The sequence below is a fragment of the Pagrus pagrus genome, assembly GCF_965226575.1.
Source record: "Pagrus pagrus genome assembly, contig: HAP1_SCAFFOLD_349, whole genome shotgun sequence".
In the NCBI taxonomy this organism is placed as follows: domain Eukaryota; kingdom Metazoa; phylum Chordata; class Actinopteri; order Spariformes; family Sparidae; genus Pagrus; species Pagrus pagrus.
Genome location: NW_028175114.1, coordinates 39960 through 55000, shown reverse-complemented (window position 1 = coordinate 55000; position 15041 = coordinate 39960). Strand labels below are relative to the sequence as shown.

General features: G+C 42.7%; 1 protein-coding gene across 1 annotated transcript; it reads right to left on the bottom strand.

The window, feature by feature from the left end:
• Positions 1-956: 956 nt before the first annotated feature.
• LOC311254115 (uncharacterized protein) lies at positions 957-2523 on the bottom strand. Its single transcript, XM_084384518.1, has 2 exons — positions 2492-2523; positions 957-2357 (listed from the first exon to the last, which is right to left on the bottom strand). The coding sequence occupies exon 2, from the start codon at positions 2215-2217 to the stop codon at positions 1672-1674; it is 546 nt and encodes a 181-aa protein (XP_084240644.1). The 5' UTR covers positions 2218-2357; positions 2492-2523; the 3' UTR covers positions 957-1671.
• Positions 2524-15041: the final 12518 nt, after the last annotated feature.

Sequence of the window (15041 nt, the reverse complement as noted above, 5' to 3'; positions counted from 1 at the left end):
ACATACATGGCATACATAACAGTGCATACAACAGTCCACAGTATGAATACAAAGTATACACAACAGTCCACAGTGCGCATACATAACAGTCTACATAACAGTCCACGGTATAAATCCACAATATACACAACAGTCCACATAATAGTCCACAGTATACACAACAGTCCACACACAGTGCACACAATAGTCCACACAACAGTCCACAGTGCACACACATGGCATACATAACAGTCCACATAATAGTTCACAGTAGGAATACAAAGTATACACAACAGTCCACAGTGCACATACATGGCATACATAACAGTGCACGGTATAAATCCACAATATACACAATAGTCCACATAATAGTCCACAGTATACACAACAGTCCACAGTATACACACCAGTCCACATAATAGTCCACACACAGTCTACATAATAGTCCACAGTGCACACAACAGTCCACAGTGCACACACATGGCATACATAAGTCCACATAATAGTTCACAGTAGGAATACAAAGTATACACAACAGTCCACATAATAGTTCACAGTATGAATATAAAGTATACACAACAGTCCACAGTGCACATACATGGCATACATAACAGTGCACGGTATAAATCCACAATATACACAACAGTCCACATAATAGTCCACAGTATACACAACAGTCCACAGTCCACATAATAGTCCACACACAGTGCACACAATAGTCCACACTGCACACAACAGTCCACAGAACAGTCCACAGTGCACACACATGGCATACATAACAGTCCACATAATAGTTCACAGTATGAATACAAAGTATACACAACAGTCCACATAATAGTTCACAGTATGACTATAAAGTATACACAACAGTCCACAGTGCACATACATGGCATACATAACAGTGCACACAACAGTCTACATAACAGTCCACGGTATAAATCCACAATATACACAACAGTCCATATAATAGTCCACAGTATACACAACAGTCCACACACAGTCCACATAATAGTCCACACACAGTCTACATAATAGTCCACAGTGCACACACGGCATACATAACAGTCCACATAATAGTTCACAGTAGGAATACAAAGTATACACAACAGTCCACATAATAGTTCACAGTATTAATACAAGGTATATACATAACAGTCCACGGTATAAATCCACATACACGGTATACATAATAGTCCACAGTATGAATACAAAGTATACATAACAGTGCACACAGCAGTCCACGGTATACATCCACAATATACATAACAGTCCACACACAGTCCACATAATAGTCCAGTGCACACAACAGTCCACATAATAGTTCACATTATGAATACAAGGTATATACATAACAATCCACGGTATAAATCCACATACACGGTATACATAACAGTCCACAGTATGAATACAAAGTATACACAACAGTGCACATACATGGCATACATAATAGTGCACACAACAGTCCACAGTATGAATACAAAGTATACACAACAGTCCACAGTGCACATACATGGCATACATAACAGTGCACACAACAGTCCACAGTGCACACAACAGTCCACAGTGCACACACATAAGTCCACAGTGCACACACATAAGTCCACAGTGCACACACATAAGTCCACATAATAGTTCACAGTATACATATAGTCTACATAAATTGTATACAGAACAGTCAAATCCACATACAGTCTACAGACCACAATAGACATAGCACAGTCTACATACCACCGACCATAGTATACATACCACAGTACGAGGATCTTCTGGAAGCCTGCGGTGAAGGCGGCTGGAACCCCTCTGGAAGCCAGCGGCAAAGCAAACAGGAACCCTCTGGAAGCCGGCGGCAAAGCCAGCAGGAACCCTCTGGAAGCCAGTGGCGAAGCCACAGACCCTCTGGAAGCCGGCAGCAAAGCTGGCTGGAACCCATTGTAGGCCAGCAGCGAAGGCTTGGACCCTCTGGAACCCGGCTGGAACCCACTGGGGGCCGACGGTGAGGGCTTGGACCATCCGGAAGCCAGCGGTGAAAGCAGGGACCATCTGGAAGCTGGCAGTGGAGGCTCGGACCCTCTGGAAGCCGGCTGGAAACCACTGGGGGCCGACGCTGAGGGCTTGGACCATCCCGAAGCCGGCGGTGAAAGCAGGGACCATCTGGAAGCCGGTAGGAACTTGATGGAGGCCAGTGGCGAAGGCTCGAAAACTCTGGAGTACACAGACCAAAGTATGAGTACACAGCATGCAGACCACAGCAGGAAATACATAGAACGAATGCTGAGTACACAGTGCAAATACACAGTACCAAGTACACAGACCCTCTGGAAGCCAGCGGCGAAACTGGCAGGAACCCACTGGAGGCCAGCGGCGAAAGCTCGGAACCTCTGGAATACACAGTACGAGTACACAGCATACACACAGACCACAGTACGAATACACAGTATGAGTATACAGCATACATACAGACTGCAGTATCAATACACAGTACGAGTACATAGCATACATGCAGTCCACATACCACAGTAAAAAAGGATTGAATCCTCTGGAAGCCAGCGGCGAAACTGGCAGGAACCCACTGGAGGCCAGCTGGGAAGGCTCGGAACCTCTGGAAAACACAGTACGAGTACACAGCATTCACGCAGACTACAGTACAAGTACACAGATCACAAAACTAGTACACAGATCACAGAACAACTACACAGTACGAATACAGAGTAGACAGGCAGACCCCAGTACCAACAAAGAATACACAGTACGAGTACATAGACCACAGTACATGCAGTCCACATACCACAGAACATAGTATACATACCACATAAAAAGGATTGAATACTTTGGAAGCCGGCAGCAAAGGCGTGGACCCTCTGGAAACCGGCAGGAACCCACTGGAGGCCAGCGGCGAAGGCTCGGAACCTTTGGAATACACAGTATGAGTACACAGCATACATACAGACCACAGTACGAATACACATCATACATACAGACCACAGTACAAGTACACAGCATACACACAGACCACAGAACAAGTAAACAGCACAAAATACAAATTATTATTATTATTATTATTATTATTACATAAGTTTATGATGAAACCTAAATGCAGTTTAATTCATGGTTCTGCCATCAGACTTTATTGAAATGTTTAAGTTAAAATAGTGGTGAGAGATTACTTCCTGTCGGACTAATGTAAGACGTGAGCCGGAAGTTGTGAGTGAGAATTGATGAAGAGAAAAAGAGACGAGAGAAACTACTGGCTAATCAGGCACACACGTTAATTATTCTGTATATTTGTGTACGTTTTGTATGGTAAATAATTTCTGAGAGTGATGTATGTGAATTGTGTTTGTTGCAGTTTTCACAGTGCTCCGTAACTTTCAAAGAGAGAAAATAAATTGATTGTGGACATCAGTAAGAGGCGTGATTCCTTTAACCAGAGTAGATACAGTGAAAATGTGTCCTAATCCATCACAAGGCTTCAGAGTTTCTCATCCGACTACGGCTAAGACGAGTGGCAGTGCTTACATCCTGCAGCAAGCTACAGGCTGCAGCAAGCTACAGGTTTCGGTGGGCAGCAGTGCTTCTCATCCTGCAGCAAGCTACAGGTTTTGGCGGGCGGTGGTGTTTCTCATCCTGCAGCGAGCTACAGGCATCGTTGCTACACATCCAGCAGCAGCTGCAGGTTTCAGCGGACACGCCGTGGAGCAGTTTCGGGCTACAACGTGAGTCCTCAGGTCAGACTGCAATTATTATGCCTCAGGAAATCGATGGATAGAACATAAACTACCGTTTAATCTCGACAAACAGGAGTAAAGGGATCCTGAACATCAAAAAAAAAAAAAGGGAAAAAAAGGGGTCTATTGAATGCTTTAAAAATAACTGCTATTGTTTTGCCGAAAAGACTGCTCAATATTACTTGATTTCATCAAGTTGGGAAAGTTAATTTCAGGTACTAACTACATATTAAGGTGTCACTTTTGAGTGAAAGTTCAAAATGTCTCAAAATGGTGATAGTCAGTCTAATGTCATGTCACAAGGGCAAGATACAGGAGAGTTAGATGAGGAAAAAAAGAAAATCCTCTCGTGAAAGACGATTAACACCTAAAATGCAAGAACTGAAAGAGTAACAGTTAATTCAAAATAAGAAATTTAAAGTAACATATGAGAAATGGAAAAATATAAAGGAGGTATTAAGCTGGTTTAGATCCTACCTATCTAACAGAACTCAGTTTGTACATGTTAACGATGAATCCTCTTTGTACACCAAAGTGAGCTATGGCGTTCCACAAGGATCAGTACTTGGTCCAATTCTATTCATTTTATATCTGCTTCCTCTTGGTAGCGTTATTAAAAAATATGACATTAATTTTCATTGTTATGCGGACGATGTTCAGTTATACTTATCCTTTAAACCTAACGCAACCAACAAAATTTCTAAACTTCAAGCTTGTCTGCAGGATATTAAAATATGGATGACTCGTAACTTTCTGCTGCTCAACTCAGATAAGACTGAAGTTATTGTACTGGGTCCTAAACATCTTAGAAAACATCTAGTCAATGATACTGTTATTTTAAATGACATCTCTTTAACTTCAGCCCTCACGGTCAGAAATCTTGGTGTTACTTTTGATCAGAATTTATCATTTGACTCTCACATTAAAGAAATCTCAAGAACTGCCTTTTTTCATCTGCGTAACATTTCCAAAATCAGATCCCTTCCATCTCTAAAGGATGCTGAAAAATTAATTCATGCATTTGTGACTTCACGACTTGACTACTGTAACTCTTTACTGTCGGGTTGTCCGAGTAAGTCACTAAGGACACTCCAATTAGTTCAAAAACACTGCTGCCCGTGTCCTGACTGGGACGAGAAAAAGAGACCATATCTCTCCTGTCTTGGCTTCTCTACACTGGCTCCCAGTAACTGCTAGAATAGATTTTAAAGTTGTCCTCCTAACATATAAAGCACTACATGGTCAGGCACCCTCATATCTTTAGGACCTTATAGTTCCCTACCACCCAAATAAGACTCTGCGATCCCAAAATGCAGGCTTGCTGGCTGTGCCTAGAGTATTAAAAAGTAGTATGGGAGGCAGGGCTTTTTGCTATCGGGGCCCAACTTCTCTGGAATCAACTCCCAATTCAAATTCGTGGGACAGATACTCTCTCTATTTTCAAAAATCGACTTAAAACATTCCTTTTTAAAAGAGCATATAATTAGGGATCTGAGTATGGTATCTTATCTTTTTATTTTTTCCTCAAATTGATTTGTTTTTAACTTGGCCTAATTTTATTTGTATGATTGTTTTTTGTTTTATCACTGCTATTGTTTTGTTGTCACTGTGTATTTTTACTGCCTGACTGTTGATTAATACTGTTTTTAATTGTTTGATGATTTGTTTAAAGCACCTTGAGATGCATTTCATGTATGAAAGGCGGTATATAAATAAAATTATTATTATTACTCGTACAAGGTTGAAGCAAGAGTGCTCCGAGGGCGCCATGTATGATATGTTGGATAGAGCTGAGAAGCTTGGTTCCCAATTAAAGGAGCTGTACGATACCATCCGACTCCAAACTACACCAAGTCAAGAAATTTGGAGGAAAGTTGATGCATGCTCAGCTGTGACAGCAGACTTACCGCAATTAATGAGTACGCCTCACTGGAGGAGGAGATGAGTTTGATGCTCAGGCAGAAAGATCAAGGTTACGCATGCTACTTGATAACGACTATGCTAGGTCCATATATGGATCCGCAGCCTCCAGAGTTACTGCACGCAGCTGCCACCATTCTGACCATCTCTCAGAGTCACCTAGCATTTCGGCTAAGAGGGCAGAAACAGCTGCTCAGTTGGCTGCAAAGAGAGCTGAAATTGATATGGAAGCTGCCATTGAGGCAGGTGAAAAAAGTGAAAATCAGAGAGACATTGATGTTATTCAAGCAAACTAAATGTTTACACTGAAGAAGAGACAAAAGGAAAGGATGGATCATGCAGTCCTGTATGCAGCAAAGTTAATGATACGAACCCACTCACTCACTCCATCCCAGGCCAAGAACAGCAAGCTGTAAAAAAAAATGAGACATCCCTAGTCCAGGCATTACAAGAGTCATTAGCTCTCACTCGCCTTCCAACCCCAGAACCTACCGTATTCTCAGGTGATCCTTTGAAGTTCACAGAATGGAGTACAAGCTTTAAAGCTCTTATAGAAAGACGATGCTCTAATCCTGCAGATAGGCTGTTCTACCTGCAAAAGTACATAGCAGGGGAAGCTAAATCTTTTCCTGAGGGCAGCTTCTACAGAAAAGACGAAGAAGCCTATCAACAAGCATGGAATAGGTCGAACGCCAGATATGGCCATTCCTTTGCAGTGCAACGGGCTTTCAGAGAGAAGCCAAGGATCGGTGGAAAAAGAGTGTCAAGCTGAGAGAATTCTGTGATTTTCTCCAAACATGTAGTAATGCCATGTCCCATGAAGAGTTTACAGGTTCTGAACGACTGCGAGGAGAACCAGAAAGTGCTAGTCAAGCTTCCTGAATGGGTGACATCCAGGTGGAATTGCGTCACAGAGCAGCTGGATCAAGGCCGTGACTATCCAAGCTTTCATGAGTTTGCTTCATTTGTCGCTAAAGAGGCACATATTGCATGTAATCCAGTGTCATCCTTACATGCTTAAAGGCACTCTGCAGAGACACCAGCAAGAGAGATGAAGCGCTCAAAAGCGAATACGTTTGAAACAAATGTGAAGGCCCCAGTTTCATCGAGCTCCACATCCAAACCAGACCTTAATGAAATCCGGTTGAAAGATGCTGGAAAATCAAAGCAATGGAGCACACCGCTACAAAACTCAAACATAAGCAAGTGTATTTGCTGTGGAGAAAACCACTCCATACATAGATGCAAAAAGCTAACAAATGTCTGCAGGAAAAGAAAAAAAATTATACATGAAAATAAACTGTTTTGTGTGTCTGAGAAAAGGTCACAATTCTAAAGACTGTAGAAACAGAGCCATGTGTGGAACAGGCCCGGACTGGCCATAGGGAGAACCGGGAGTATTCCCGAAGCGCCGGCCTATGATTGGCCTGCTGGCCTGCATCTCTCTCTCTGGTACCTGCTGCGGTGTGTGTGTGTGTGTAGCGAGTGGACCGGGAGAGGAGATGAGGCTTCGTCGATGATGGACCCTAACCCGGGTAAAAAAAAAGAGGAAAGGCAGTGCCGAGAGGGAGAGAGAGAAGAAAAAGAAAGGCGCTGGAGGATGACGCGGCCAAATGCCTAAAATTGACTAATTTATCCCCCATCTCCCATCAAGGGGTTTACCACCCCAGGAAACCAGACACGTTTCGGGTTGTTTTCGACTGCTCTGCAAAGTACAAAGGCACCTCATCAAATGATTATCTGCTAACAGGACCCGATCTTACAAACGGTCTCACAGCTGTACTGTGCCGTTTCCGTAAACATCCCATTGCAGTCATGTGCGATGTGGAAAAAATGTTCCACAGGTTTCATGTCAGCAAAGAAGATAGACTATTTGCGGTTTCTCTGGTGGGAAAACGGGGATACAAACTCAGAACCCACAGAATACCGTATGAAGGTGCACCTGTTTGGAGCATCATCTTCCCCTGGATGCGCCAATTATGGCATGAAACACCTCGCTAGTCAAAATGAGAAAGAGTGCCCCTTGCAGCTAGCTTCATCAGGAAGCATTTCTACGTCGATGATGGCCTCATAAGCGTGAAATCGGTTGGTGAGGCAATTGAGTTAGTGAAGGAAGCCCAAGTTGTGTGTGCTAAAGGACAGTTGCACCTTCACAATTCCTTTCAAATAGCCGAGAGGTACTAGATTCCATTGACATTGCAGAACGCGCTGTGGAGATAAAAAATGTTGATCTCAACCATGATGACTTACCAGTGCAAAGAGTGCTAGGTGTAAGATGGAACATTGAAAGCGACAGCTTCTCCTTTAAGGTGATACTTGATGAGAAATCAGCGACATGACGAGGGATTCTTTCAATCGTGGCCTCTTTATACAACCCTTTGGGGTTTCTAGCTCCATTTATCCTTGAAGAAAAAAAAGTACTGCAGGAGATGTGTCAGAGAGGTATGGGGTGGGACGAACCACTACTGGATGAAGGATTTGGAAAACCTTGAGAAGATCAAGATTCCAAGATGCTTCATACCTGATAGCTTTGGTGAGGTCCAGAGAGTTGAACTGCATAATTTTTCTGATGCGAGCAGTCAAGGATATAGCCAGTGCTCTTACATCAGGTTGTTGAGCAAAGAGAAAGTGCACTGCTCCTTGGTCATGGGCAAAGCGAGAGTCGCGCCAACCAAAATAGTCACAATACCAAGGTTGGAGCTAACTGCCGCAGTAACCTCAGCAGCCGTAAGCAACATGTTAAGGGAGGAGCTGGAGCTCACGATCGATGAGGAATATTATTGGACAGATTCTCAAGTGGTTCTTGGCTACATCAATGAAGCACAAAGGTTTCATGCTTTTGTTGCGAACCGTGTCCAGAGAATTCGAGAAACCACTAACAAGACAGTGGCACTACGTCGACACAGGAGAGAATCCGGCTGACGACCCCTCCAGAGGCCTCAAGGTGGCCGACCTCATCAACTCAAATTGGCTCTCTGGTCCTAAGATTTTATGGGAGAGAGATAACCACAAACCAGGTCACATCAGAGCTGTTGGTGGGAGATCCGGAGGTGAGGATTACACAGGTGCTGAAAACTGAGGCTATAAGGCAGTTTGACATCCAAGGACACCTGTCAAGGTTCTCAAGATGGACCACAGCGCTCAATGTCATTGCTTGTATCTAGCGGTTGGCTAAGAGAATCAAGACCACGGAACCTTTAAAAAGGTGGAAGAGAGAAGGCAAGCCGCACTGACTCATTAAGCTTGTGCAACAAGATGCCTTCCAAGAGGAGTTGGACATGCTCAGTGAGAAATCAGGAAAGCTGCCTTGCAACCACCAACTCAGCTTGACCCGTTTCTCCAAGATGGTATAATGAGAGTGGGAGGAAGACTGAGAAAGGCATCTGCGCCTTTTGAGTTGAGACACCCAGTAATCCTTCCTAAAGATGGCGCTGTCACAAACCTCATCATTGCACATCATGATAAAATACAACACCAAGGCAGAGGACAAACTCTCAATGGATTAAGAGCCAACGGTTACTGGATAGTGCGTGGAAGTAAAGCTGTAGCCTAATACATCAGGCAGTGTGTATGGTGCAGGAGGGTGCTTGCACCGCCAGAGGAACAACGGATGGTGGACTTACCGAGTGACCGTGTTGATCCTACACCACCGTTCACTTACTGTGGCATGGACTGCTTCGGTCACTTCCATACCAAGCAAGGTCGTTAGGAACAAAAACGGTACGGCCTCCTCTTCACATGTCTTTGTTCCAGAGCAGTGCATATAGAAATGTTGGAGGATATGACGACCGATGCGTTCATCAATGCCTTCCGATGCTTTGTCGCTATCCGTGGAACTGTTAGACACATTAGATCGGACCAGGGCACTAATTTCGTGGGAGCAAGAAAGGAAATGGCAAAGGCTCTGAAAGAACGCAATAAGGAAAGAGTGGCTGCATACCTGGCAGACAATCAGTGTGACTTCCAGATGAATACGCCGCACTCAAGTCATGCTGGAGGCGCCTGGGAGCGCCAAATCAGGACAGCGAGAAGTGTACTGAGCACAGTCCTTGCCAGCAGTGCTGGAAGGGTGGACGATACATCCTTAAGGACATTCCTTTATGAAGCTATGTCCATTGTAAACAACCGCCCACTCACTGTCGACAACATCAGTGATCCCACAAGTTTGGAGCCACTCACGCCAAATCGCTTGATCACAATGAAATCTTCTGTTCCACTCCCTCCATCGGGAAAGTTCATCAAGGAAGACCTGTACACTAAAAAAACGGTGGAGAAGGGTTCGATACCTGTCAGAGCAATTTTGGCACGGATTGAGGAAGGAATACCTATCAAACATTGCTCTATGACAGCGATGGCATGCGCCAAGCCGTAACATGGATGTGGGTGATATTGTAATCATCAAAGAAGAGGACGTCCCTCGCAATGAATCGAAAATTGCTAAGGTTGTTGAAGCACGTGAAGATGATGGTGGACTGGTACAAAAAGTGACAGTGCAAGTTGGAGAACGAAAGTTAGGAAAAGGGGGTGAACGCCTCAACCAGCCATCCATCGTTCAAAGACCCATTCAGAAGCTAAAAGGGGGAAAGATTAGTCATTGATTAAATGTCTCCTTTAAGCTAAAAGTGGTCATTAGCCGCTTCAAGGGACGTCCCCTTGAAGCGGCTGAGCTGCAAGCAGCAACAGAGCGCAGCAGAGCCAAGTTTGAGATAACTTGCACTACAAGGAAAGTGAAAAAAGGAGAAAAAGACAAGTGAGAGGAAATGGGGAAACCTAGAACAAACACCAGGTCGGAGAATAGCGCCGAAGCTGAGTCAATGTTGGACGCTATGAATGAAAGACTGGCGGCGATGAGAGAGGAGCTTAAGGAAAGCATGACCGAAATCATGAAGAAGATGGAACCTCTCCAAAAGGTGATAGCTGAAATCAAACAGCTCCAGGAAGAGAATGCAAAAAAAGACCAGCTGCTAAAGGAGCTGGGGAACAGAGTGGAGGAGCTGGAACAGCAGGGAAGACTCAATGAGGTGATTGTGACTGGCCTCAAAATTAAGCATCAGACATACGCAAGGGCGGCTGCGGCTGCGGCCAACCGGTCGTCGGAGCCTGATGAATCGGATACCAAATCTGTGGAGAAGCAGGTGTCTGAGTTCCTGGCTGACAAAGACATCGATGTGGATTTCAACAATGTGGAAGTATGTCACCTCTTACCCCGGAGGAAAGAGTCTGGAACGCGAGCTGTCGTGCTGAGATTCACCAATAGAAAATACAAGACAGCACTGCTGAAGCAGGGCAGGAAGCTCAAAGGCTCGGATGTCTACATCAACGAGAATCTCATCAAAAAGAATGCTGACATCGCCAGAAAAGCTCGCCAACTGAAGAAAGGGGGCAAGATTCACCACACCTGGACGGCAAACTGCAGAATCCACATCAAAACAAATGGATCTTCAGCAGAAGAAGTCATAATAATACAAATCAGGAGTGAGGACGAACTGGAGAAATTCAACAATTAAGGTATGGCTCACGAACACTCCATAACTACAGCACAGCAAAGGTCAAGGGTTTTTACACAGACTAAAAAGATGATGGAAATATCAGAGAGGATTGCTGAGCATGAAAGTGAGGAGCTGATTACAAATCAACATGTGAACCACACCTTAACAGACCCGAATGAAGGAATTGACCCGGATAATCACTTCTACTTTAACATGACTGAGAAATGCCAGTGCTACACTGAAGATCAATACAACGAGAGCATTGAGATGGATGGGAAACTGTCTAATTCACTTTAATAGCAGGAGTCTATAGACCAACTTCAACCACATCAAGGAATACCTAACATCACTTCAAAAATCCTTTCATCATTGCGGTGTCGGAAACATGGATTAATGAAGACGAAGGCACAGATTTTTGCCTGGATGGATATAAACTTGTTTGTGTTAACAGAAGAAACAAAGGTGGAGGAGGAGTGGCCCTGTTCATTGACAATAACATCAAGTATGAGACTGTACAAAATATGTCTAAAGCTGTTGAGCACTTAATGGAATGTGTGACAATTGAAATCTGTGACAAAAGGTAGAAATATAGTGGTAAGCAGATTCAAAAATAGAAGATATCAATGAATGTGTGGGAGGAATAATCTCAGAAACTAGCCAAAAGAGGGTTTTTATCTGTGGTGATGTAAATATTTACTTACTCAACCCAAAACAAAATACAGTGATTGATGAGTTCACTAATATGATGTATACGATGGGCTTACAACCTCTCATTACACGACCAAGCAGGATCACAACACACAGTGCTACTCTAATCGATAATATTTTCACTAATATTATATTATAATATAATATAATATAATATAATATAATATAATATAATATATTATATTATAGGGAATGACATAATAAGAGGACTACTGATAAATGATACAAGTGACCACCTACCAATCTTTGCCATCTATGACTTGAAACACACTGAGACAGACACTGAACAAAAACACATATAGAAGGGTCAGGACTGAAGAAGGAATGAATACACTGAAAAATGAACTACTGAGGCAAAACTGGAACAATGTTTACAATGAAACAGATGTGAATGGTGCATATGATTCCTTTTTGCAAGTATTTAAAACGCTGTATAACAGACACTGTCCTGTGAAAAAAAGACAAATCAAAATAAGGAGGGGAAACCATGGCTAACAAACATTGCTAAATGCCTGCAGGAAGAAAAACACCCTGTACGGACAGTACATAAAATTAAGGACGGACCAGTCAGAAACGAGATACAAACGATATAGAAACAAACTAAATGGCATCCTAAATGATCACAAGAAAGAATACTACAGTAATCTACTAGCAGAAAACAGGAACTATACCAAAAAACTATGGGATACTCTAAACGATGTGATCAAGAATAAAAATACAAAACCTAGCTACCCTCCCTACTTCAAGGATAATACCATGAAGGAAGATAACATGAGAATCATAGCAGAAAGATTCAACAACTTCTTTGTTAATGTGGGGCCAGATCTAGCCAAGGACATTCCTGACTCATCCCTACACTGGGACCACTTTGATAAGGACAGAGGCAGAAATCCCAGCACAATGTTTCTCACACCAGTGAAGGACATAGAGATTAGACACCTGGTCAACAAATGCGTAGCAAAAACATCCACTGATGTCAATGACCTCGACATGAAGCTAATTAAGAAAGTATTAGATGGAATCATTTCACCTCTAACACATCTGCAACCTGTCATTTCAAACTGGGACATTTCCCACCAAAATGAAGTTGCAAAAGTTGTGCCACTGTTCAAGAAAGGTGACATACACGAAATTACTAATTACAGACCAGTCTCAATACTGCCACAACTGTCAAAAACTCTAGAGAAACTATTTAACAATAGGCTAGACAACTACATCAACAAACACAATCTGCTATACGATAGCCAATATGGATTCAGAAGAAACCACTCGACTGCTCTAGCTTTAACCGAGTCTGTGGAAATCATTACTGATGCTGCTGACCAAAAACTACATTCAATAGGAATTTTCATAGATCTGAAAAAAGCATTTGACAACATTAACCATGATATTTTGATAGCTAAACTGGAGAGATATGGTATTAGAGGTATAGTACTGGAATGGGTCAAGAGCTACCTACACAAGAGATCCCAATATGTTAAAATGGGTGATAACACAATAACTTGCTTGGACATAGTTTGTGGGGTCCCACAGGGGTCAGTTATGGGTCCAAAGCTGTTTATACTATATATAAATGACATATGCAAAGTATCCAATATTCTGAAATTAATATTATTCGTAGGTGATACTAATATTTTCTGTTCTGGGGATGACTTGAACCAATTAGTGGAAACAGTCAATAATGAAATGGCCAAGCTTCATATGTGGTTTGATATAAATAAACTATCACTAAATCTAGAGAAAACTAAATACATGCTGTATGGGAAAAAAGGCTACAAGAAGAGTATTAACATTCAAGTTAATGGAGTGAATATTGAAAGGGTTAGTGAGAACAAAGTGCTGGGAGTGATTATCGATGACATGTTAAGTTGGAAGCCATACATAAGACACTTAAAAAGTAAGCTGGCCAGGAGTGTGTCCATACTTTGGAAGGCACAAAAACTACTAAATCAGAAAGCACTTTATCTGTTGTATTGCGCACTAGTCTCTCCACACCTACAATACTGTACAGAGGTTTGGGGACACACTTATAAAGGCAACACACATGCCCTGCTAATACTCCAAAAAAGAGCTTTGAGAATTCTACATTATGCCAATTACAGGGAACATACAAATCAATTATTTATCAAATCAAAAATACTCAAATTATATGATTTAATAAACCAATTGTACCCAAACAATAGCTGACATTGAAAAGCACAAATGTCAACTTGTGTGAAGAACTCAGCTGACTCCTGTAAATCGAGACACTAAGGAGAATCAATTGGTCCATGATGGAGTTGCTAAGCTGGTCACTGAATGCGATTGACAGACTGTTCTCAACAAGGCGTGTGGGTTCTGGTGAACCTACATGCCCGGACCGGACCTTCCTACCTTCCTATCGGAGTCAGGAATTGAGTCTCTAAACGACCCGGACTGATTTGAATACTCCAGCCCTCGCGCTGGGTATCTCCTCCCACACTATGCCAGCTACCTTACTAGCTTACTTGTAAGGTAATTGGCATAGTGTGTAATCTTAGCTGCTGGCATGAGAGACCAGACCTGAGAGCACCAAAACGTTATCTGCAGTAAAGCAATCACTACTTTGTTTTGGAGCCGGAGACAGGGGTTACCTGCTACATGTCTGCTGTGCTACTATCAGTTATATGCAGGCACGGACACAGAAAAGTTGCTTTGCGTTGTGTATTGCCCGTTGCCATGGTCATGCGATGCCATCCTCACGTCTTCCTCCTGGCAGGAAGAGGTGGGAGGCGCATGCAGTAGGGAAAGGCACTCAAACCGGCCGCTTAGAGCAGGCCTGTGAAACTGGTGTGTAAAGAACCCTGCTGTGCTTAATCCTACGTTTTTTTCGACCAAAGCATGTTACTATCATTTCATTTAGACCATTTAGTCACCTTTAAAGGACACAACAGAACAGTACTCAGAAATCACCATTAATCATCTAATGAAGAGTGTAAGTGTATTTCACATCTCCATTTGTGCTAATCAAAGGTAATTTGGTGGGAGTGTAGCTGATGCTCGCCATAGCATCTATGTGTTACCATGGCAACACCGAAGTTGGGTTGATATCACATTTGACTTCTGAATAATTATTATTATTATTATTATTATTATTATTATTATTATTATATGATGAAACCTAAATGCAGTTTAATTCATGGTTCTGCTGTCAGACTTGAAATGTATGAAATGTTTAAGTTAAAATAGTGGTGAGAGATTA

What these genes read in the sequence shown, in the direction of transcription:
- LOC311254115 (XM_084384518.1), bottom strand. Translation starts at nt 2,217, where the DNA reads ATGCTGTGTACTCATACTTTGGTCTGTGTACTCCAGAGTTTTCGAGCC.